Source organism: Callorhinchus milii, unplaced genomic scaffold (genome assembly GCF_018977255.1).
Source record: "Callorhinchus milii isolate IMCB2004 unplaced genomic scaffold, IMCB_Cmil_1.0 Scaffold2, whole genome shotgun sequence".
Lineage (NCBI taxonomy): Eukaryota > Metazoa > Chordata > Chondrichthyes > Chimaeriformes > Callorhinchidae > Callorhinchus > Callorhinchus milii.
Window position 1 is genome coordinate 96,299,554 of NW_024704743.1, and position 26,089 is coordinate 96,325,642.

Consider the following 26,089-nt stretch of genomic DNA (forward strand, 5'->3'; position numbering starts at 1 on the left):
TCTAATTTCTTGTTAAAATTTAATATGAATTCTGCTTCCACTACAGTTATGGTAATTTCCACGAACACACAAAACCCTGTGACATTATTATTAATTTTCCACGCTCTGGGGAAAACAGCCTCAATTTCTCCAATCTCTTCTCTCTGGAGAATGTTATTTTCTTTTCATTTCAAAAATGATATTTAAAGCCAATTTATTTTGTTTGGTTCCTGTGATGAGCTGACGTGTTCCTCTTACTGGCTGTTTCTTCTCGAGCAGTGCTGGCACGGGACTGTGACACGGGCCCCAACGCAGACATCTCCTACTTCGTCCAGACCACTGAGTTCGCTGTTACCCCTCAAGGGCTGATCAGCCCAAATCATCAGCTGAACTACGAGCGACCCAATCACATGTACGAGTTTGTGGTTGTGGCTGTGGACAAAGGGCATCCCCCTCGGACTGGAACAGCATCGGTGCGGATCAGGATGACTAACGTCAATGATGAGGCCCCAGTGTTTTCACAGAACATGTATGTGAGCCATTCTCAATGCAGTTAAACACTACTTGTTTCCTTAATGGGGGAGAAAGCCTTGGAGGGAGTCTTCATCAATAACAATAGCAAATTGCGTTCATACAGAGCCTTTCAGGTCGGGAGGATGTCCCAAGTAACGTCTCAAATACAAAATATTCCCACAGAGCTTTGTTCAGTGAATAATTTGCTGAGCAAGATTAGAGATTTTTTTTGCTAAAGATATTTGGCACCCAGGTCAGATATAGTGCAGTTAGATGCAGCCGAAATCTCCTTCACTGCTCCACTTGTGTAAGATACCTACTGTAGCGGTCTGGAGTGGTGTCAATCACTGTGGAATGTGATGCTTCAGACTGCGGCCTGATCCAAGGGAGAAGGAAGAATAACTGGCAGAGATTCTGTGCTGTATGACCTCCTTTGATGCTGTATAATTCTATGATACTATTTATTTGGGGAGGACAAGTTTGCAGGGCTATGGGGAGAGAGCGGGGGAGTGGGATTGATTTGGATAGTTTTTTTCAAAGAGCCGACACAGACACAATGGGCCGAATAGCCTCCTTCTGTGCTGTATAATTTTATGATTCTATTTATATGATTCTTTGAGTTGTTTCTCAAACAAGCAAGATCTTTAAATATGTTGAACTTCGGCGAATCATTCTGATTATCTCAAACTTCAAAATATAAATCTACAATTCTCTCTTCTCCCTTAACCCCAATGCATAAACAATATCAACTGAGTGGTGTTGTACAAGTTGAAATAGATCCTGGGAGGAACAGTGCTAAGAATCTATTAATGATATGGGTGGGTGGGGGCAGGGCTTTGGGAAGAGCAACAGACATTTGAGTTTTCAGTTGAAGAAACGGTATTCAATAAATGATTCTTTGATCAACGATAAATCTACCAAATCAGGGAGGCAATATTGGAGATTTCAAACATTTTGTTGAGCTTTCAAATGCTTGTCCGAATCTCTATTACAAAAGTAGAACTTCACTATCATGTTACAGTGAAGTCTCAAGTCAACTGGCTCTCTTTGTCTTACACAAAATCTGTTACAAAAGCACTTTTACTGCTCATATTAAAAGAAATTGCTGCTATCATCTGCCAGACTAGAAAAGGCTCTGCATCTGTTTTGATTTGCAACAATAGCTGGCAATTATCTGGAAGCATAGAACTCATTTTCAGTTTCCACTTTTGTTGATGTCTTTTCATGCTGGGTGACACTATTTGCCTTATTGTAATCATTGTAATTCAGAAATATAACACACGAAAAAATACAATCAAAAAGAGACAGTGTTCTAATATTTTTATTAAGAAGAAGAAAGAAGATATAATTAAACTATCCAATGTTTTGACAAGATCAAAATTTATCATTAAGGCTTCAAGATTAAACATTAAATATGCTGAGTTGATTAACATTTTTAAAAAAAAAATCTATTTAAGGAGGGGGATTGAAATCTATGGAGATATTTATAAGGAGATTCTGTAATATAGTCAATGGCCACGGACTGTGTCATGTCGGCAAGGTTAAAAGTGACGATGTGTAAGATGCTGGGTATTGAGTCAATCACTCATTGATCTGTGTGTTTAGAATTGGATTTCCTATTCTGATCATAAAACTAAACATGTAACAAAATTGTTACTAGTTTTAGTGATTGACACAATACAGATTCCTGATTTTTTAAAAAAAGTTTTAGTGAGAGAGTAGAGGGAGATTTCCAGTTGTATTTCAAATGAGCCTGAAATATTCCTGGGTTTTGGGTAACTTCTACCAATATCATATTCAGAGATGAATGAGATTGGAACTTTATAAACCCAAACCATTCTTTGAAATCCCAAAGAAAAATATTGGGGCATATTATATTTCATAAAGCAAGCAATGTCTACATCAGCATTATAAAATGTCACAAATTTCACCTCATAGTGAATGAAACCATGTTAATGGTTATCTCTTTTGCTGTCAATCTTAAATGTAGACCAAGCATATTGGCAAGAAAATTAAATTAAATTATCTATTAAATAATAAGAAGAATTAAAATGTCAAACAGAATGGATATTGTCCATAGCTCCATTGCTTTAAGTGACATCCTATTTAACAAGCCTTTCTTGTCATTTATACCCAGCTACAAGACTTTTCTCTCGGAAGATGCAGGACCCAACAGTTTGGTTGCTACGGTTCATGCAAAGGATCCTGATGGTGATGGGGTGACTTACACGATCACTGGAGGGAATGAAGAGGGAAATTTCGAACTGGACAGTCAGAAAGGTAATACTATTGTAAACATACGTGTATCACATGTGATGACTAACATAAGAGAATAATAGCTGCCCTATCTAATAGTTACAAGTACCAGTACAACTAGGCAGGATCAATATTGGGTTTATTCTGTTAAATGCTGCTATATTTCCCGATGTGCTGGTTTTGAAGCGCCTTGTTGACAATGTAGAGATTTTCACACAGAGGCTTCATTCCTCATTGGGACCAGCATTGCTTCTCTCGAGGGATTGGTCTTACTCCACCGTCACATTCTCACAATTGTCCAGATCGCAGTTTACGTTGTTTTGGTTTAAAGATCTCTGGGCCTTGTTTTAGACTCTCATGATTATTATGTGGAAGATGTAGATCAGTGGTTAGAGCACTTGCTTTGCAAGTGAGAGATCTGAGTTCAATTCCAGGCAAGGAGAAACCTTGGGCAAGTTTCCTTACTCCACACGCCTAATGATAATCCCTCAAAAAAAACAATAATAAATTGGTCATTTTCAATCTACGACTATTTGTGAGACATTGCTGTGCACAATTGGCTGCCGAGTTCGCTCACAAATATGCAGTCAATTCACTTTACAGTATATTCTGTGAAGCGCTTTGGGATGTCTAGAAGTCGTGAAAAGCGCTATATCAAATGCAAGGATTATTATCATTATTTTATTATAGTATTCATCAATAATTGTGGGTCAATTCCAGTTGACTTCTCCTGTGGGTTTGTTGGTTTCTTTTGTCCTCATCCCTGCTATCAGTAAAGTATCAAAGGAAAGAAAAAGCAAACTTTTTGTTCAATTTCCCACATGAGTGCTTCCAGATTGCCACCACTGAACAGAAAGGTGTTGGTGATGTGCCGTTGCCTACATCATTTGAATGATTCAGTGTTCCATCCCATGAGCTTTATTCAGCTGTATGCTCTCTGCCAGGTCACAAAGAGTTGCTATGTGCTTCAAGTGATAAAGAGACAGTAAAGCCTCAGGAGTATTTTTCTTGTACCTTTACCATATGAAGGCATTAAAGGATCCCGTTACCATTTGGAGTTTTCCTTAGAGAGGCAGCATTCCTTGTTGGGAGGAGCCTCGTTCCCAGTGACATTTTCCTCATGGTGGCTGCAAGCTAGCACCAGGTCAGAAACACCTCCAATAAAATTTCTGCATCTTTATTGGGACACTTTAAAAATAAAATGATTATAGTGTTTGGGACAAATGGTGACACAGAGGTATGATTTGCGACATTAAACCATGTGCAAACACATCTATAAAGAGGGAATTAGAGTGCACTTAATTCTGTAATTAACAGCTAATGAAAAGGATTTACCAACTCACCCGTTCAACTTACAGCACTCTGAGATGCTATTCTACATGAAGGGCACAATATAAATGCAAGTTGTTGTTGCTGGTGTTGTTGTCATTAGGTATTACCAGCTGAATTAACAATGCCTGTAATTCCCCTTGGGTTGTTTATCAAGGTCAATGGTTTATCATGTTGCAAATTACATCCTGATCTATTGTACATCTGTGACATTGGGGCTTTGCCACTTTAATTAAAGCTTACAGCACCCTTCACATGAGATAGAAAATATCCTGTCCTACAATGCAGAGCTCCCAGTGTTCAGCAGTGATGATTTGCCAATGATACTAACAGCTATTATTTCTTTACTTTATGTTTGTTACAAGAGCTTTTATTTTCTTCCATTGTCTCGCGTGTGGGGGAAGGATCTGTATATATTTCCACAGGTGCCAACAGTCCCTACTATGCTTTGTCTAAACAGCTATGCACGCTGTGTGAGTTTAGATAGTGAATGTCAGCAAACTATTCTGCTGTGGGGTACAGTATAGCCCCATGCCCAATCTTGGCCTCACTTGACATCGACACACACCCGCACTTTTCTGCATGGGTGAAAGGTAGGAAATCACTGTTAGTTATCAGAAGCATGAACCCTGCCTGATCTTTCCTCTCTCTAGCCTTAAAGTATTGAAATCAATTGTTGTCCCCAACTACAGTCCTGGCTGAGATCGGCTAGTCCAGGACAGATAAGTGGTCAAACCTGGAATTTTTTTCTGCTCTAGTAAAAATAGTAATTCTTTCATTTGATCACTTTAAAACAGCTGTGCATTAGAGTATCAGCCGAGACTATGAGCTCAAATTCCTAACATGGTTTGTGTGTCAGCCCGGTGCAGGTGCAGTGTGTCAGCCTGGCACACCCTCGACTTTGAGTCAGAAGGTTGTGGGTTCAAGCCCCACATAGGGACTTGAATCACTTAGTCTAAGCTGTCACTTCAATTCAGTTTTGGGGGGTGCCATGGAGTGAGTAACTAATAATATTAGTAATATAATAATAATAATCCCTCACCTCCAGTCAGGAACCTAGGTTCAACCCTCAACTGTCTTTTCTTTTCTCCCCCACATCCAAGCCATGACCCGCTCTGCCTTCTCTCATCTCCGTAACATCGCCTGACTCCGCCACTACTTCACCCCTCAGGCCGCTGAAAGTCTTGTTCATGCCTTCATCACCTCCAGGCTCGACTATGCAAACTGCTTGTTGGCCTTCCCAACTCCTCCCTCCACAGGCTGCAGATAATCCAGAACTCTCAGCCCGTGTCCTCTCCCGCACCAAACTCGGTGACCCCATCTCCCCCATTCTCGCCCGACTCCACTGGCTCCCTATCCTTCAGAGGATCCAGTTCAAGATCCTGGTCCTCGTATACAAAGCCCTCCATGGCCTCACCCCACCCTACCTCTGCGACCTCCTAACCCCCTACCAACCCGCCCATTCCCTCCGACTCTGGCCTGTTCCACGTCCCCCAACCCACCCGCCCCACCAATGGCGGGAGAGCCTTCAGCCACTCTGCCCCCAACCTCTGGAATTCCATCCACCAGTCACTCTGCCTCGCCCCCTCCGTAGCCTCCTTCAAGTCCCACCTCAAGACCCTCCTCTTCGACCATGCCATCGGCCACCCCCCTTCCCCTCTCCTCCCTTACCCCCAGAACCCCAGCTTGGGTCTGAAATGCTGTACTATGTCCAGGGCCTTGGGACTTCCTCCCGACGTGAAAGGCGCTGTATAAATGTAATCTTGTTGTTGTTGTTGTTGTTGTTGTATTGGTCACTCACTCCATGGCTATTTGTGGGACATTGCTGTGCACAACTGGCTGCCGTGTTTCGGTCCACAAAATGGACAGTCAATCCATTTTACAGTATATCCTGTGAAGCGCTTTGAGATGTCTCAATGACATGATAAGGTGTTGCATCAAATTAAATGATTATTATGTAACATGAGGGTTGAACCCACAATCTACAGACTCAGAAGCAAGAGTGCTACCAATTGAGACAGGTCCTACGGGGGTGGCCATTGGCGTACCTGTACAAGAATATTATTGTCAATGTTTACTGATGCTGAAAACTCCTAGGAGTGTGTTGTAGAATAAGAGATCTAGACCCACTGCACACACTGTTACTGACTGCTTCATGTGCCACCAGGTATCATCAAACTGCGCAGAAGCCCACTGCCATTGCTGCAAGGACCCCAGTACGTCCTGAACATCACAGCAACAGATGACAACAGCTCAGGGGGTCCCAAGACCCTGAGCAGCATCGCTCATGTCATCGTGGGAATCAATGATGTGAATAACAATAAACCAGTCTTTAGAGAGGTAGGCGCCTACTTCCAGAGCAGGGGCTGGGGAGGTTGAAGAACGGATGCAACTTAATTCTAATGAAATCTCTTGACTTGGAGCAAGATTTCAGATTTCAGTGCAGCTAGAATGAATGTGAATGCTACTGGAATTAAGTGCTTGGTGCGTCTGGGTGATGTTGCTATAGTAGGAAACATTAGAATTTGATTTTTGAACCAAAACCAAGAGTCCCACGATTGAGACACATTGAAAGATATGGGGGTGAAAATTACAAGGTGTGAGATGTTAATTATTGCCTGTGATAAAAGTGACCAATGAGGCTAGTTGTTTGAGTGTGGGCATGAGCACCCCCTCCTCAACTCTGTCACAATGGTTGGGCCCAAATCCATCACAAGCAGCTATTGGATTTAACAGTTTGTTTTAAAAACACCTTTGAAAAAAGTTTTCAAATTAAGACCTAATTTAAGAATTTTCCAAAATTTCAATGCTAAGTTAACACAAGGTGGAATTTTGAGCCTTAGGTGATTAGCCTTAATTGGTCCAGACCTCAGTATCGGTCTCTAAATCTCTACCGCTTCCCTCACTGCACTCACTTTCTCTGTCATGTCAATTTGTCACTCATTTTCTTTCCACATTTGAGCAACAGGTCACCACAGATAGTCATGCATAGAGAAGCATGTGAGCAGAGAGATTGACAGGCTGGCTATGGGGAGAAATAGGGCAGATACTTGAGGAATGGGCACAGAGATCCACAGAGACACAGACCAGAGGCAGTGACTAAACTTTTCATTAACCCCGTACAAAAGAGATTATGTATACATGTAATTTAAAATTAAGAAGATTTAATTGCATCGCAGAAATATACACAAATATAGTTCTTGCTGCTGATGGGTGAAATATACACATATGTGCATGCCATAGGAATCTGGGGAAGTTGGGAAAAGAGCATTATAAACCATCTGGACAGTCTCAAAGTTTCATTTCAAAAAATTGTACACCACTCCATCTCTCACAGCCCACAATAGAATTACTCTCCAAATAGTGAATAGTTATCCAATAGTGAACATTCCCACTATCTGTAGCCTGTTCCCATAACTCGGGGGCCTAATTCATGTCAGATGAAGCCAACAGATAAAGTTGGTCATTCATTTCATGGCCGTTTGTGGGACTTTGCACAAATTGGTTGCTACGTTCATCTACAAATACATGGTCGCTGCACTATACAGTAAAATCCTGTGAAGTGATTGTTTACCAGTAGGTTGCTGATAATCTGACACCCAATAGTCACATGGATGGGTGGGGGGGGGGGGGGTGGAGTGGAAGGTGAACATGCTTCTTGGCTGCCACAGAACACTATCAATGGAGGTTGAATTTTGCCACAGTGCAAAATCTTAGGAAAACATGGAACAGGTAGCTTCTGAAGCCTGTCAGCTGTATTTGGTGAACCCCCCCAGGAGAAATGTGTGAAAATAACAAAACTGCATTCACTTATACCAAGGTCTTTTCAAAATCACAGAAGTTTTTATAGCACAGAAGTGTGTGTGTGTGCTGGTCCACCAGAGAGCCTTCTGTGTGTTTTCAGCTAACCATGGTCAAGTTTGCTTCTCTGAGTGTATGGTCACTGGGAAACACCAGGTGTGAGCAAAACGTCAAATGCAGTGCAGGGATTATTATTTGAATAAATTGATATAATGTCTAATATACACACTTCTCAGAGCTTTCTGCAGTATAGTATTTGTATACCTATGAGCGAACACAGCAACCAATTTGCACAGCAATGTCTCACAAATAGCATGAAGAGAATTACTAATTTTATCTGGAGGTGTATTGCCAGGAGTATTGTCAGGTGGACCTTCCTTTTCTTTTCAAATAGTGTTACAGGATCTCCAACAATACAATGATTCCCCAGCCTAGACTATGTGTTGAAAGTCTTAATGTGGGGCTTGAACCCATGTTCTCTGACTCAAGCAAGAGTGCTAGCATCCGAGCCAGCTGATACCTACATTTCTATTCCTTGCAGTGTGCCAAGTACAGTGAAGATGCCTATGTTCTGGAGAACCAACCCCCAGGAACCTTTGTACTGCAAATCGAGGCGTATGATGCTGATCTCGGAGTGAATGGGCAGGTGAAATATGGGTTCATGCTCCGAGATGGCCTTACTCCAGGTTTTCACATTAATCCTGACACCGGTGAGTCCATTACTCTGTAATGTTTCAAGGCATTGACACAGAAGCAGTTTCTGATTTGCAAATGAGTTAAAATTGTTCAATTGAAACCAGAATTTTGTGAAATAGAGTTAGTGCAGTAAACCTTTATAGGCAAGATACTTAGGATCAGTTCATCATATTGCTTCACAGAATTCCTTAATAAGGAATCGCTTTAGAATTCCTGCTGTCCAGTGGGAACTCTGCTCTGAAAGTAGATTGCGTCAGAGTGGGGATACCACACATCAGCCAGATGTACTTCCAGTTGCTGAAGGAGTCAACACTTGCCTGATTTAGATTCCATATTTAAGGAATCCCATTAAAAAATATTGCAAATTAGGCTGTCGTATCCCTTGTGTGAAAACAATAACACCAACTTCCATGTACCATATTTAATACCCCTTACAAGTAATAATGTCTTGGAACAATAGGGTGTACTTAAAATCCACTTGATTGTAAACAAAATGCCCACTTATTAATAAAGACCATGATATAACAAATTGAGATGATGGCCGAAGGCACAGTCAAAGAAGAAGGTCTTAAGACGGGCTTTGAAGGAGGAGAGGGAGTGGGTGAAGCAAAGGGACTTCAACATGGAATTCCAGAAATTGGGGGCAGAAAGGCTGAAAGCGGGTTTGTACGGTTTTAGAAGGTCCCAGAGGTACGATGGGGCAAGGCAGTGGAGTGATTTAAAAGTGAGGACCAAGATCTTGAACTTGATTCTCCGGGGAATGGGGAGCCAATAGAGCCAGGTGAGGATGGGAGTGATAGGCTCGTGGCACCTAGTGCAGAAACTGGTGTACAAACACTCCCTGTTGGTGGGGGCGAGGGGGGGTGCGGGGGCAGGATTATACAGGTTCTCTCCTGAGTCAAGTTGACTTTATAGTGAGGCAAAGCTGAGCCAACTATGCATGGTGGACTCAGTGATCTAATATCCCACACAGGCAGGCCTGAGGGATTCCAAAGCACTGCTGATGATTGCTCAACCTGCCTGGCTCATCAATGGGACTTGAAGCATTCAACATGTCACAGGGATTCTTCCCACTCGATTCCTGATAACCCTGCAGGCCAGCGCTGTAACACATAGGGTCATCCAAACTAAAAATGAAAGAGGAAGCTTACCAGTGACTTGTACTGGTCAACTGCATGCTCCTTTAACTGGTTCAATTGCAGCAGTAAATGCTGATTATTTTGTACATGTTTTTCTGCAGGCTCAATAACCACAACCCGCAGTTTTGATCGGGAGAAGCAGAGGGAATACACTGTGTCAGTGACAGCCACCGATCAGGCTCAGGAGCCCCTGATCAGCATCTGTCAGATAACCATAGTCATTGCCGATGAAAACGACAACGACCCCAAGTTTGAGAACAGTCGTTACCAATGTAAGGGTCGAGAGCTGCCTTCAGATAAATGATAGAAAAGAGACATTCTTACTATTATGGTGGGGGGAATAGCAATGTGACAGTTATCACATTAACCATAATTATAATCTCAAGGTTTTCAACAGCAACCCCCCCAATCCCCCTAACCCCCTTTGTCAGAATGATTAAATTAAGATGGTATCTTGTGAAGCAACATTGGCATGATCAGCAACAAGAGGACCAAAGTGTTATTTGGTCCATTGTGTCAGCTTGCCTCAGTTGGTAGCACTGTTCTTTTGGGTTAGAAGGTATCCCAATATTGGGATTTTAAATTCATGGTTTCGGCTGTCACTCAATGCAGCATCGAAGAAACACCATATTGTTGGAGTTGCTGTTCTTCGTATGGGATATTAAACCGAGGTCCCCCGTGACTGTTCAAATGGACGATGAAAAAGTTACAACACTATTCAAAAAGAGAAAGGAATTTCCCCCAGAGTCCTGGAGTGAACAATCCCCTAATTAAAGTGATCATTCACTTAGTGCCTGTTTGTGGGACGTTGCTGTGTGTAAAATGGCTGATACCTTCGCCTACAATTACAAAGTCCTGTAGCTCAGTGGTTAGAGCACTCGCTTTGCAAGCGAGAGACCTGAGTTCAATTCCAGGCAGGGCGAAACCTTGGGCAAGTTTCCTTACTCCACACACCTAATAATAATCCCTCCAAAACAAAGCAATAATAAATTGGTCATTTTCAATCCACGACTGTTTGTGGGACATTGCTGTGCGCAATTGGCTGCCATGTTTCGCCCACAAATATACGGTCAATTCACTTTACAGCATATTCTGTGAAGCGCTTTGAGACATCGAGAAGACGTGAAAAGCGCTATATTAAATTCAAGGACTATTATATTATATTATTATAAAGTAATTAGCCTTAACAGTAACTACTTTGAAGGTTTTTGAGGTGATAAGGCATTATATCAAATGCAAGGATTATTATAATTATATAATGGAGCTAGTTCCCCTTTGGAGCTCTCTATTCAGATGAGGTGTTCGTCCTGTTTTTCCTTTTGTTTGGCAACATAATATCTATCAAACACTAACTTGTTTCAGGGTTGAGCTGTTCTCTTTGAGTCTATACTGATGTTATTATATTTAAATGAATGTACAGCAGCTAACATGAGGTGATGCGTGCTGTCATTTTCTGATGTTCTCCAGTGCACATTTTCCAGCAAGAGACCAGCCAGTGCCCGGGGACTCATGCTTTGCAAAATTCATTCAGGATCTGAGGATAAAATAGACTTTTTATAGAATCTCTTTTGCTTCCGCATTCAAGTGAATAATATTATGTGCTCTTGTTAATTTTAAGTAACCAACAACATAGGCAAGCAATTAGAAATTTACAATCTGATGGCTAGGTCGGAGGTCTCAATAATGGTGTTTTCCTTGATAAGGTGTGTTTGGGTGTCAAGTCTATACATTTATCGATCTTTGAGAGAATCTGTGCTTCGTTATTTGGTAGAGTTTGAAAAATAATTATTGGGACTAAGTGGGTTACCTGTGTGTCTGGGGCCTGAATTTGGATCCATCCAAGACTGATGGAATCAATGCACCCCATGTTTATTGGCTGTAAAGGTCTTGAAAAAAATGGTTTGGATAGTTTCAACTACCTCTAGTCTCCAATGCCCTTGAGCTCAGTATAAAACTGCCATTCACTAAATTACAATCTTATTTTCTCATTCGATAGCTGATGCAGAAATTTGAAGCGATCAACTAGTCCAATAGCTCTACTGAGAATTGGGGCTCAGGCACATTGTTAGGAGTTGATGAAACCTTTTGGGGGTTAACCATGGTAAACATGACCTGTCAGTGTTTAATGCAGATGTTAGGTACACAAGTAGAAAATTGCTTTATTCAGCACCCCTAGTAATATGTAGAGATGATATTTGCAATCGCTGATGTTTTAAGTAACATATTATTGACAATTCTGCCCTGCCAATAACTAAATACGTTGATTTGTAAAGGGATGTTTTTGAAAATTGGGAGTAAAGGTGTTGAGTTTGATTAGATTGCTCTGTTCTGCACTAGACTACTTGCGCGAAGATACTCCAGTGGGCACTAGCTTCTTGCGTGCTGCGGCTCATGACGATGACCAGAGCACCAACGCCGTCATCACATATTCCGTATCACTCCAACAGCCTGAATACTTCCAGATCAATCCCAGCACAGGCTGGATTTATGTCAACCATCCCATTTCTCAGGTACTGAGTGAGACATGACAACTCTTGTTAATTAATAGAAGCTGAACAGTTCGAGCTACCCTGATGATCTAGTGGGTAACACCAGTACACAGCACCTGGCCATACAGACCTGCAGCTTATATGTTCGAACTCTGTTCTGTGCTGTGTTAGTTGTTGGGTACTACAAGTGACCTTATCTCCTTGGGTGGACAAAGGAGGAGTAAATCAGCCTAGGTTCCTCCATTGGGAAATGGCGACATGCACTTGTGATCACATTTTCCTTTGTGTGCACACAACCAGGTTTAGTAATTTTCCCAACAGAGTGAAAATTCACTTCATAATGTCACAAGCCAGATATCTTGAGCGCAACAAAAATATAGCTTAGTGCTCCAGGCGGAAGAATTTGCTTGTGAGTAAATTATTAAAATGTATTTTTTTTATACATAATACAAGTGTTCCTTTGTTTAACGCCCCCGCAGTGCAGTGGAATGAAATTATAGCTGTTTTGCAGTGAATTTATCACAGTGAGTTATTACCAATACTAAGTTTAAAGTGTGTGTCGATGTGGCTTTTAATATCTTTATTGCATAACAAAGTTTCAAGTCTTCTCTGATGCTGCTGCAATTCCGCTTGATCTCTCAGCGACGGCTAAATAAAGTGTTCACAATCGAGTGAAACTGGTGGGTGGGGGGTGAAGTTGTAATTTTTTCCAATCAATCAGAACCTGCCTTCAGGTCTGGTGTAATGTGATCTATCGATATATTCTGGGGCTTGGATGCATATACCCATGCTAATTAAAATTGTGAGATCTCCAATTTTATTGTTTTTCTTTCCGTTCTAGGTAACTCACATCAGTCGCCAAATCCTAGCCACTGATGGAGGCAATCGAAGCAGCAGTGTAGAGCTAACAGTAACAATTACTAACATACATAACCAGCCGCCCCGGTGGGAACAAGAAGAATATCGGGTAACAATCCCTGAGAGCAGCACCCGGGACCTGAAGATTGTGGTACGTAATATGTGGCAGAATATACAGATCAGGGCAACCCCAAAGGAGTGGTTTCTTAGATGTAATGCACGTGTCGCTGGAAAGCTCAGTAACAACAATAACAACTTCAATTTATATATAGTGTCTTTCACGTAGAATAATGTTTCAGAGCAATATGGTGTGTTTAAAATAATAATAATACTTGCATTTGGTATAGCGCCTTATCCTGTAGAGTCCTGTAGCTCAGTGGTTAGAGCACTTGCCTCACAAGCGAGAGACCTGGGTTCGATTCCCAGCAGGGCGAAACTTTGGACAAGTTTCCTTACTCCACATGCCTAACAATAATCCCTCAAGAAGAAAAATAATAAATTGGTCATTTCAATCCACAACTGTTTGTGGGACACTGCTGTGCGCAATTGGCTGCCGTAGACATAGGGTTTGAAGGACAGCTGAGGGTCGAAAAGGACACCGAGGATTCGGATTGGCTTGGTGAAGTGAAGAGTGCAGCTATGAATGGTGAGAGTGTCAGCAGCTGAGGTGAGAAGGCGCTTCCGGGAGCCAAGCAGGAGGGCCTCTGTCTTGGCAACATTGAGCTGGAGCAAGTTGGCTCTCATTCAGCACTTGACAGACAATTAACCAGGACATCAACGGTCCTGGAGGTGAGGCTGGAAGTGGCGAGATAGAGTTGGGTGTCATCCTCATACATGTGGAAATTGACCCCATGCCTGTGGATGATATCGCCGAGCGGGAGCAAGTATAGATTGACCGAGGGACCCAGGACAGAACCGAGGACAGAGCCCTGAGGGATGCCAGTGTGGGGGCTAAAGGAGAAGCCATTGGTAGCCACAAGGTGCAGATGATGGGAAAGGTAGGATTGGAACCAGGCAAGAACAGAACCATTGAGATGGAAGTGAGAGGAGATGCGGTGGAGAAGAATAGAGTTTTGCATTTAGCTGCGTTTAGAACATTATACATTTTGGGCCCCAAAGCACAATCTATGTGCATTCCTGCTTTTTTTAATTACCATTTTTTAGTATAAAGCAAACACGACAATGGAATGATGTTATAACACAGTAGGGAATACAGTAGTTGCATTTGATGTCAGAAGTTAAACACTACCCTGCAGCTGTAAAACACTAGAGGAGAAGACACTCGAACTCTAATCATTAAACTACATGCATTTAAAACGTCACATTCCCTGAAGGAAAGATAGAAAACAGAAAGAAAAGTGCAAGTTTATATCCTGTCTTAATTCCTGGAATATAGCTTTTTAAGATCCCAAGTGAGATCCCAACCTAAAATATTACCAGCGTTAATGCATTTTCCTCTTCCCAACTTTTATTGTTAGACTCATTTTTGGGGCTGTTTATGCAGATCTCCTGCTGGATGTGTGCATGATGGATGTCAATGGAGTTCAGGGCATCTTCTCCCATTAAACCCATTAAAAATGAACCAAGGTCTAAAGGGATGTTCCAAGTATCCTCATTAGAAATTAGATAATAACAGCTAGTTTCCTGACTCCTGGTAGCCTGTCCGAAAATGGGAATTCCCGTGTCCAAGAATAGAGATTCAGCATTGATCCTACCCTCTGTAGTGCAGTGTAGTGAAGCATTTGGGGAATAATTCTGCTGTGTTTTTTAACTGGGTTCCTTGAGTTGGCAAGATATTCGTAACATGTTTCCGAGTCCTGAAATTCCACCTAGTCTCAGCTTGCAGAAACTATTACAAAGACTATTTTGACATAATATTTAAGATTGTGCAGAATTGTGGGAAATGCTTAATTCTCAATTGGGAATCTGTCACATGGCTGGTTGTGGGACATTGCTGTGCGCAAATTGACTGCTGTGTATGCCTACAAAATGCACAGTCACTACAATTCACAGTAAGTCCTGTGAAATGCATTGTGAAGTCCATCTGACGTAAAAGATGCTGTATCATATGCAAGGATTATTTTGTTTCACCCACAAAATATACAGTGAATTCACTTGACAGCATCCTGTGAAGCTCTTTGAGACGTCTCAACGACGTGATAAGGCTCTATATCAAATGCAAGGATTATTATTATTTATGTATTATTATTAATTTTAATATTAATATCAACTACAGAAAACAGGCTTCCAAATAAGATTGAAATTAAGAATTAAGAATTTAAATTTTACGGTACAATGGTCATAAAGACTAATTTCATGAGGAGCCATAAGACATCCTGTAAAATTGTTCCATAGTTGTTTAAAAGGTTGAGTACTGTTACCTCACTTTCTTTTATTCTCGGACAATAGAATTCTTGTAACAAGACATGTTACAAGAATTCCGAAGCAATTATGTTATTCCTCTTCATAATTACACCTCGGGAGGATTCACCTGTACAAAGTGTATCTTACTAAATTAGCGATTTGAACAGCATTTTAAAATTAAAATGATTGTCTTAATGATCTGCTAATTATATGTGATTGCAGAATGAACTCATTAATCTGCATAGAAATTAGTTTCTAAACATCGAAAATATTCCTTGTTAAACTAATGAGGTACTTAGAGTGCTTCATGAATCTAATTAGACAGTAATATGGCTGTATTTTAAATGAATCATTCTTGGCATATGTAAAGGCCAGAGAATAGCTCAAAACTCCCAAAAGTCAAGGCACAAGAGGAAATGTAGAAAGACTCGATCATTTATTATTTATTAAATCAGGATGAAATTAACCCTTTTTCTTTAATACATTGACAACCTTTCTGAAATGTTCATATTTTTGCAGTGACTATTCATTTTCATTGCAAACATAATTAAAGCACATCCTGTTTCTGGGGCCTGAAATTACACAAATCTTAGTCTGTTAGAACATTTATCTTAAGATTTAAGATTGCGCAGAATTGCAGAAAAATTCTTTAATGCAGCCGTAATTTGGAAGACGGTTCTTTTTAAGATCTGTGGAAAACTGGCTCCAAATTAAGACTGAATTAAAAAGATTTCCACAGTCCATTTCTGCGCAGTGTTATATTTTTAGTGAAAATGGTCTTTTTAGACTCCTACTGGGTGAAATTTTGGGGCTCAACATCTCCAGACACCATCACAGGTCCAGCCATGAACCCAAAATTCCATCATTTGATGCAGGTTAAAATATTTCAAAGCAATTCAGCGTCTTGTGTAAAGTGTAGTCACTGTGTATTTGGAGGCAAAACACAGCAGCCAATTTGAGTTCCCGGTGACTAGCATTCAAAGTGGAACGGAGTTGGGGGGGGTGGGGTCTAGGAGTAATTTCATCATGATCGAATAAATAAAGTTCCATGGCCTGTGAAGAGGTTGACTACTGAATTCTACCTCAGAACAAAGGAGCTGTTTATTCCATTTATATAGAATGTTTCACATAAGGAAATTTCTTAAAGACTTGGTAAAAAGTAGTGAAAAGGGAGACTTAAACGCAATAAATAATAATACTTGTATTTGATATAGGGCCTTACCATGTCATTGAGAAGTCTCAAAATGATTCACAGAATATGTTGAAAAGCGAATTGACTGTGTATTAGGAGGTTTTTGAAAGGAAAAAGAGAGGTAACAAGGCAAAGTGATTTTTGGAATAGAGTTCCAGAGAGCAAGATCCTTGTCATGAATGAGCATAGGGCGAGCAATAAACAGGAGTCAAATGAGCAGAGGGTATGGCAGGAGAACAGTGCTGAAGAAAACTGCAGAGGTAGGATAGCATTGAAGTGAAGATAACATTGGCCAAGAGTAATGAGCACCTAGCCACTCATCTCAATCCCCTCATGGTCCAAAACCCTATTAACACTTGTTTGTAGCCACATCTTATACATGAAGAACAGCTACTTTGGCAGGTTACCAGATAGCCATTGCTGCCCGTGGGAACGGACTGCAGGATAATTCAATGCTGTCAGGGTAGGAAGGGTCGGGGAGAATATTGGAGGATGGAGAAAAAAATCCAACAATTACTGCAACAATGACAAATTGCCAAATGGAAAAGATGCTGAAATGAGGTCTGGAACTGGTGTCAAACTGTTCCAATTTTCCATAATCTATCTCTTTGTGAGTGAAAAGTAGATTGTGACTGCTTGGATTCATTCAAAAACTACACATATAAAACCACAAGTGCTCTGTAAGCTTATGTGGCAAATAAGTTACTCCACCTTGTCATGTTAAAACATCTGATGGCACTGCACACCTTGGTGTTAACTCTCTATAGGAAAATGTCACCAAACCGAGTTATTTAGCACATAACAACATTCCACAAACCATGGGATTAATGGAATTAATGATTAATGGCAAATGTATCTGGAGGGTTGCTGGCCAGCACATTGATAGAAACTCCCATCTCTTTCTGAGTCTCATTGTCCACCTGCGAACAGAAAGACAGGGCCTTGGTTTAACATCTCATCTGAAAGTGCGCCTTTGCTATGTGTGAACTTTGAGTTTCAGATAACTATTCAACTGTGGGACTAAGCTCAATTCTGTCCTCATTTGACACACACATCCAGGATGGCAATGGAGTGTGAACCCGCTCTGATTTTCTCCTGCTGACCCACGAGCTCTGCGCCTCAGAGTACAGTGCACCTAATACTAATAATGTACTTTCCTCTGGCTATTTCAGACCATCAAAGCTACATCTCCTCTGGGGGACCCACGGGTTACGTACAACCTTGAAGAGGGTCAGGTTCCCGAGACCAATATGCCTGTCCGGTTCTACCTGAAACCAAACCGTGCCAATGGATCCGCCTCTATTCTAGTGGCAGAACCGCTGGATTTTGAGGGCACAAAGTTTTTCACACTGAGAGTCCGGGCTCAGAATGTGGCAGCGGTTCCATTAGCCTCGTTCAGCACTATCTACATCAATGTGACAGGTACAGTTTTCAGTCTGTCTGCTCCAGCACTGTTTACCAAGTGTGTCCATGTGTGTCTTTGGCTATTGCTGTGAACTTCAACATTCCCCACCAGGCGCAATGGAGGGAAAGCTATTGGAACATGGTATCTGCCTCAAAAGTGACTGATTATGTTCTCGCCCTGTGTATGCACACACATACACAAACACTCTACACACACACATATAAATACAGACACACACAGATACACATGAATACATAAAAACACATGCATACACACACACACACACATAAACAAACACACAAAAGAGTAAAAAGTGTTGACGACTCTGGCTCTTGGCACAGTCAGGGTAGAGGTGTAATGACTGCGTGATGACTAAATGTTTCTTTGTGCTCACCTCTCATTTGGCAGATGTGAATGACAACGTTCCATTCTTTACATCCTCCACATACGAGGCTACGGTCCCTGAAGGGGCTGCAGTTGGTACCTCTGTAGTGCAGGTATCAGCTACCGACCTTGATACAGGACTACATGGAAAGGTGAGCGATCTGCGGGTAACCAAGCAAACCAGGCACCCGGCCGACTGTCTAACATTGTTGAAACCTAAGCCCCTTCCTTAGCACTGTTTCTCTGGTTCCAGGGGCACAGGAACCATTATGTCCTGTTGAATATTTGTTACAATAATAAGTCTCCACATAGAAAAAAAATCCTACTCTGCTCTACTACTGCTACTAAGGCTTTTAAATTGTATATTTTTAAAAGATTTTTAGTGTGTCCGATGTTTCTATTCTAATTTTCTCCTCAATGGCACATGCCTCTCTGCCCTCACCTCCTCTTTCTGGGTGCAGTTCCACGGGCACAGGTTGTCCTCCGGTAAGCCACTTTTTGTATATGTGAACATTGGCAGTGAGTGTTATCATGTTACTCGACTACAGAGGGTGTCATAGCAGAGTTTGACCTCTTCCCCACCGACCCAGCTGCCTCATATGTGTACAACCAGTAGACATGTGAGGAGCAGGATCCCTGGCTGGTGTTCATCTCCCTGACCCAGAAGACCATAGGAAATGTAGTCTTCCCCAAACCCTTCAAGCTTCTCAGTGCTAAATAGCTATCTATGTCCTTCTTGAACCCCACAATGGAGTCTGCCTCTACCACCTCGCTTGGCAGGACATTCTACATCCCAGCAAATCTCTGAGTGAATAATCCCGCTTGTTTTCTCACCGTAGGTGAACTATGCCATACTGAAGGACCTCAGTGGAGATTACCACTACTTCAGCATTGATTTTGAGACCGGACTGATATTCACGCAGACGTCCTTCGACAGAGAGGTGAAGGGGTCATACCTGATAGAAGTTCAGTCTCAAGACAACTCAGAGTCTGCTCGGCCAGGCATGCACGGACAACCCAACACAGGTGAAGGCCTCAGAGCAGCAATTTCATTCTCAGAATATGAGGGAATGTTTTCACCCGCAGATGATTGCCTAGATTGTTTTGAAGGCTATTTAACCAGGTTATTTTTTATGATGCTTGAAAAAGAAAATTGCAAAACAGAATTGTGAATCTAGCAAAAAATAAAACGAAACAAGCATGACTACTGAAAATCTGAAATCCAACCTGGAAATGGTGGAAATACAGTCAAATCTGCTTTCAGGAACCACACAAAGGACTGGACCAAAATGGCCTTTATATAAGGGTGACCTCTGAGTAAGGATTCGGTGGTGTGTGTAGAATTTTAAGCGTTTAATTGTATAGAACAATATTGTACATGTACAAACCCATAAACTAAACAATACAGTTCACATACGGCCAATATAATCATGCCAAGCTTTTGGAGAGTACAATGGCAGTTGCGTTCAACGAGTTTCATATAGAAGTGAGTTTGATTACCCTGAGCGCTTCTAGTCCTGATCACTACACTTGCCTTCCTATCTTTACCAAATGGACAGTGAGGGGCTGCTCAGCGTAGCATTGGAAAATGCGCTAGGAGTCTTATCAGGAGTCTACACCCAGGTCTGCAGAAATTGCTAATACATTGCCAATGTATACTTAAATTCACTTAGAACTGGCCACTGAATAGGGTCTGTACACTGGGTACACGGCTAATTAAGTGGCTACGGGTTGTGCTGGACAGATGGTTTCTTAATAGAGGTGGTTTAATATGGAAAATTAGTCAGGACTGTTCCAGGGTGGTTGTTAAGAGCAGGTGCTTGCTGAATGGAGTTGGTTGCTTTAACAGGTTTGACTGTGCATGGAGGGTTGATTACATAGAATGACATAGACTGTTACAGGATGGAAACAGACCAATTCAGTCCAACTAATCCATGCCAGTCTTTATATTCCACATGAGCCTCCATCACACCAAACCCCTCTCCCACATCCTATTATTCTCTTCTCCCTCGTGTACAATTGAATTTTCCTCTTAAATATGTCAACAGAAAGAGAAAGATAAGTTAGCATTTTGTGTGGGACCCTCAAGGGTTAACCTATGTATTTATTTTCTTTTAATTTTTTTTATCGCAGCTTCCTATTTTCTTTCTCCCATATCTTTTTAGTTTGGTTTATTTCTTTGCTGTATTCAAGCTAGCACAGGATCTAACAGCCATAAAATGTGTCATTAATTTCTTTACACAAAGGATGGTGAGACTGCATACATGAGGGAGAAGAGAATAGATGGGAAGGGGAGAGTGGATTAATAGTGGTGGAGTTCATGTAGAGTACAAACACTGGTGAGGGTTTGTTGGGCCAAATGACCTATTTTCTTGCTTTAATGGTTCTATGCCATTCTAAGTTCTTTGAAGAACTATAAAAAAACAACTTCAAAGTTAAGTCTGAATTCAACAATTTGCAAATACTGAACGCTCTAAAATGCTAAATCCAAACCCAGATGGAACTCACTACTTGTAGCTGTGGTTGAAACAGAAAGCATCAACTTATTTTAAGTGTTAATCAGTGTGAAGGGCATTATACGAATGCAAGTTATTAAGAGGAAACTCAATACCTCTCTGAGGCTGAAGGGAATAGAGGAGTATAAAGGTATTAGGATAGTTGGGGGCTATAAACACTGTCATGGACTAGTTGGATTGAATTACCAGTTTTGGTTCTGTACAATCTTTGTAAGAATTCTGTATAAAACTATTTCCATCAAAAGTGGTTTATTTTTCAGTCTTGTAGGTTTAACAGGAGAGGAATGAGAAGGATCTCCACTCCAGTGACTAGTCTGATCCTTCCATGTCCTGCCCTCAAGCCAGGCTGGCTGGGCTATCATCAGCAGTGCTCTGGAGTACCTGCCTGGCTAAGGAACTGTACTACCTAGAATGCAGAGGATTGATTTGATTCCCACAGTCTATTGCCAAAAACTTCACTTTGGAGCTAACTCAGCTCCACGGAGACCCCATTTACCTGCTCCCCAACGAGCATAGAAAGAAAATGTGTGAGGGAGAGAGAGAGAGTGAGCGTGAAAGATAAAAAGGGGAACGGAAAGGAAAAGAGTGAGTCCTCTTCCCTATTGCACATCCTGGGATGGAATACCTCCCACTAGTTTATACAGTATGATCTGGAGGTAATACTGCAAGAACACATCAGACAAAACAAAGACGGATGTTTACACGTGAACAAGTGCTGACATAAAGACCAGGGCTGAACTCCCAGCTGGTGTTCTGTGCAGAGGCCTTGATGTGTGTGTATATAAAGAGAAAATCTCATTAGAAGCCAACATTGTCAATGTTTTACACTGGCATCTCAGTCTTTGGTTTGAGAGACTCATTCGGCCTTCAATTAGAAACATCCCAATTATTAGATTATATCGAGGGTAAAGGGTCACTTGTACTCAGCCTTTAACACTGAATATACAATCTCCCTTTCTGTTCACAGATACGGCTTACGTGAGGATTTTCATCAGTGATGTGAATGATAATGCACCAATCTTCCCACAGGATGTCTACGAGATAAGTGTAGAGGAGGACAAAGATGTTGGGTTTGTTGTCATAACAGCTCCAGCAAACGATGAAGATGAAGGTACGATTAACAGAATGTATAACTCGTTCACAAGTTACTTCACAGCTCAGTGAGCAGATCTTTGATTCCTTCCAACAAGCTGTGAGGACTTATTGGAGACTTTTGGCTCCCCCATGTGGTGAAGCTGCAGCAATGCAATTTAGCTGCTATGCAGAAACACTTCCTCGGTCGGAATATCAGGAGGTTGTCTGCCCTTGTTTATAGCAGACAGGATCATAACATAAGCATTAAGCAGTATCTAATGGCCATTCAGTGACCTAATGTTGAGGTGCAAAGTTAACGTTAGTTTCATAGTTTATGTTAAGTTGTTTCAAGATGTTGCTCTCTTGCAAATTTGCCATTAATTTAAATATTTAATGAATAAATTGTATGGAATCACTAAATGCTGCTGCCCAGAAACAGTCCTCTCATTTGGCCCATCTATGTCTGGTCTGGTGTTTTTTCTCTATATGAGCCGCCTAATCTAATCCCATGCCAATACCCTTTAATATTGGCGTCTTCCAAGCAGTTATCTGGTTGCCTTTTAGAAAACTCTGCTTGGGTTCGCTTTCAACTATGGTTTGTGGCAGAGAATTCAATATTCCAACCACCTTTTGTGCAGAGATTGTATCCTACCACAGAGATAGTAATATGATGAAAACTGAGACACGTTAAAGAAATAGGAAAAATCTGAGACAGATAATGCCATTATGTCAACACATTTGAAGGATAGATTGCATGTTGTTGTGTTCACCTTATTGCAGGGGCAAATGCCAAACTGAGATACCAGATTACCTCAGGCAATGTCAAAGGTATGTTTGATGTGGAGCCAGAAATTGGGACCATCTTCATAGCTCAGCGACTGAACTATGAAGAAGAGCAGCGTTACGAGCTGCGGTTGGTGGCATCAGATGGGAAGTGGGAGAACCAGACGATGGTGATCGTCAACGTTCTCAACAAGAATGACGAGGCTCCAATCTTCAGTCGGAATGAATATCACGCCAACGTAGTGGAGGAGCTGCTGGACCTACCTGTGCTTGTCCTGCAGGTACTCACACACACACACATAGTTTACACAGACGATACTGCACAGAAACAGACCATTCAGCCCATCTGCCTGGGGGCTCACACTACCCATGAGTCTCCACCCACTCCTTACACCCTCCCATACCCTTCTCCTTTGTGTTTATCTAGCTTCCTCTTAAATTGATTTATACTATCTGGTTCTTCCACCACTTTGGGCAGCGAGTATCACATTCTTCACTACATCCAGATTCGACTTCCTGCTTGTCAGCCCAACTCTTCCCTCCACAAGCTGCAGATCATCCAGAACTCTGCAGCTCGTGTCCACTCCAACACCAGGCTCCGTGACCCCATCACACCCACCCTGGCCCGGCTCCAGTGGCTCCCCATCCCTCAGAAGATCGAGTTCAGAATCCTTGTCCTCACCTTCCAGGCCCTACACGGCCTTGCCCCTTCCTACCTCTCCGACCCTCTAACCCCTTATCAACCAGTCCGCTCCCTCTGCTCAGCAGGCTCCGGACTGCTGTATGTCCCCCGCCCGGCCTGCCCCACCATCGGTGGTCGGACCTTCATTCTCTCTGCCCCCAACCTGTGGAACTCCATCCCATATTCCCTTCACCTTGCTCCCTCCCTTGTCTCCTTGAAGGCACACCTCAACATGCTCCTCTTCGACCGTGCCTTTGGCCGCCATCCTACCCTGTCTGCCCTCCACCCTCTCTGATCCCAACCCTTTCCCACTCGGGTCCTAAACCCTGACTGTTCAGTGCCTTGGGACATCCTCCCGACATGAAAGGCGCTTTACAAATGTAATTTTGTATTGTACTTTTTGTATTCTCTTTACCCTCTGTGTGATGTAGTTTCTCCTGTATTCTCTTGTAAATTCCCTCGTCACTATCTTATACTCAAGTCCCTTGGTTATGAGTGGACTGCTTTAATATTCTTTAATATAAATCTTTAATATGTGCGATAGTAACTGTGGGACTTCACCAAAAGAGACTTGATTACTGCCCATCATTACTTTTACTGCTCGCTAGTGGTAAGCAAGTAAGATTGAGCACAAAGGTTTTTATCTCTCTCTCTTTCACTTACATACACAGACACACAACATACCACTTCATCAAAAACTCTCTTGTAACCGTGTGAGTTTTCTTCAAAATACTCCTTACATTTTTCCTCTACGTTTTTAGGTATCAGCCATTGACCCTGACCAGGAAGCAGACCAGAGTGCCCTGCGTTACTCTCTCCATGGACAGGGGGCAAACAGTGAGTTTACCATCGATGAGGTGACTGGTAAAATCTACGCCCAGCAGAAATTGGACCGTGAGCACCGATCGGTTTGGCGCTTCCTGGTCCTGGCCACCGATGATAACGGGGAGGGCCTCACGGGGTTCGCTGACGTGATTGTCGAGGTGCGTGACGTGAATGACAACCTGCCCTTGTTCCTGTGTGCCTCCGACGGCTGCTTTGTGGGACACGTCCCAGAAAATTCCCCAGCCGACACATCCATCATGGAGATGACCGCAACGGATCTGGATGACACCAAGACTGGGAAGAACGCGATATTGACATACAGGATAATCCAGAATATTCAGAACGAAATCAACCTCAACCTGTTCTCCATCAATCCATCCTCTGGGACGGTATACACTGTGCTGGGATCTCTGGACAGAGAGAAGGAAGATAGGTACCTGGTGGTAGTGGAAGCTCAGGACGGAGGTGGCCTGACTGGGACCGGGACAGCCACTATTTTGGTTTCAGATGTGAACGATCACACTCCAGTTTTCACGCAACACGTCTTCATGGCCAAGATCAGTGAGAACATGGAACCAAACAGCAACGTTCTCATGGTGTCCGCCAGTGATGAGGACAAGGGGGAAAATGCTCTTTTGACCTTCAGCATCGTGGGCGGAGACAAAGATCGGAAATTCTTCATCGAAACGAACAAGGCTGATATGAGTGCCACCATCAAACTGAAGAAGCAGCTAGATTACGAGAAGCCACAGGACAGGAGATTCAATTTAACTCTGAAAGTGGAAGACATGGACTTTTCCAGCAAGGCTTCTTGTGTTATTGAGGTGGAGGATTACAATGATCATGCTCCACTCTTCCAACCGCAGTATTACGAAGCTGCTCCGTTGCCTGAAGATGTCTTTATCGGGACCAGAGTCGTCCAGGTCACCGCGGTCGATCTGGACTCTTCCCAGAATGGGGAATTCACCTACAGTATTGCGGAGATTTCAGATCCTCTTGGACAGTTCTCTGTGGATGCCAACGGTTGGATTAGCGTAGCCAGCGCCCTGGACCGCGAGTTGACTCCGCAGCACCAGTTAGTCATTCTGGCCATTGACTTTGGAAGTCCGGCCCTGACCGGGAGCGTGGCTGTTCTCCTCACTGTTCACGATGTCAATGACAATGGGCCAGAATTTGAGGCTCCATATAAGCCTATTGTGTGGGAGAACACAGCTGCCCCACAGCTTACGCAGTTAAATCAGACCTCAGTGCTGATGTATGCTAAAGACAAAGACAGTCCAGTCAATGGAGCACCCTTCTCGTTCACCTTACTCAGTGCACATGGGAATTCCACGGATTTTGCCTTGACAGATTTTGGCAATGGCAGCGCCGCTCTCACCGCGCTCCGCACGTTTGACAGGGAGGACCAGAAGGCGTTTTACCTGCCGGTGGTAATGACCGACAGCGGAACGCCTCCCATGACTTCCACAAACACATTGACCATCACCATTGGAGACCGCAACGACCATCCCCACTCAGCAGGTCACACGGAATTCCTCGTCTACAACTACAATGGTAAGCATCTCTATCACAGAGCAGCAGAAATGTAACAGTGCAGCACGCACTCTGAGGCTCCTAAAACATGTAAGGGTAGTAAACAGTAACATTTTTAAAGCATAGTGTAGTCCTATCAACAACTACAACCAAAATAAACAATGTGTTCTTCATATGAGATATTAAACTGAGGTCTCATCTTCCTGTTCAGGTGGATATTAAAAACCTCAGGATAGTATTCAAAAAGAGAAGGGAGTTTCTCCCGGTGCCC

At 42.4% G+C, this 26,089-nt stretch overlaps 1 protein-coding gene and 1 non-coding gene across 2 annotated transcripts in view; both read left to right on the forward strand.

Moving 5' to 3' along the window:
* si:dkey-22o22.2 (neural-cadherin) overlaps positions 1–26,089 on the forward strand; it is a 134,376-nt gene that overhangs the window by 85,538 nt on the left and 22,749 nt on the right. The window contains exons 6-18 of the mRNA XM_007888374.2: positions 259–508; positions 2,630–2,772; positions 6,245–6,417; positions 8,420–8,588; positions 9,815–9,985; positions 12,051–12,223; positions 13,044–13,211; positions 17,789–18,038; positions 18,430–18,557; positions 19,245–19,431; positions 21,889–22,032; positions 22,776–23,059; positions 24,222–25,839. Of these exons, the coding sequence (XP_007886565.2) occupies positions 259–508; positions 2,630–2,772; positions 6,245–6,417; positions 8,420–8,588; positions 9,815–9,985; positions 12,051–12,223; positions 13,044–13,211; positions 17,789–18,038; positions 18,430–18,557; positions 19,245–19,431; positions 21,889–22,032; positions 22,776–23,059; positions 24,222–25,839 (3,858 nt within the window). The remainder of the gene's footprint in view (positions 1–258; positions 509–2,629; positions 2,773–6,244; positions 6,418–8,419; positions 8,589–9,814; positions 9,986–12,050; positions 12,224–13,043; positions 13,212–17,788; positions 18,039–18,429; positions 18,558–19,244; positions 19,432–21,888; positions 22,033–22,775; positions 23,060–24,221; positions 25,840–26,089) is intronic.
* Positions 13,423–13,494, forward strand: trnav-cac. The gene has a single exon. It is a non-coding gene; the product is annotated as a tRNA-Val (tRNA).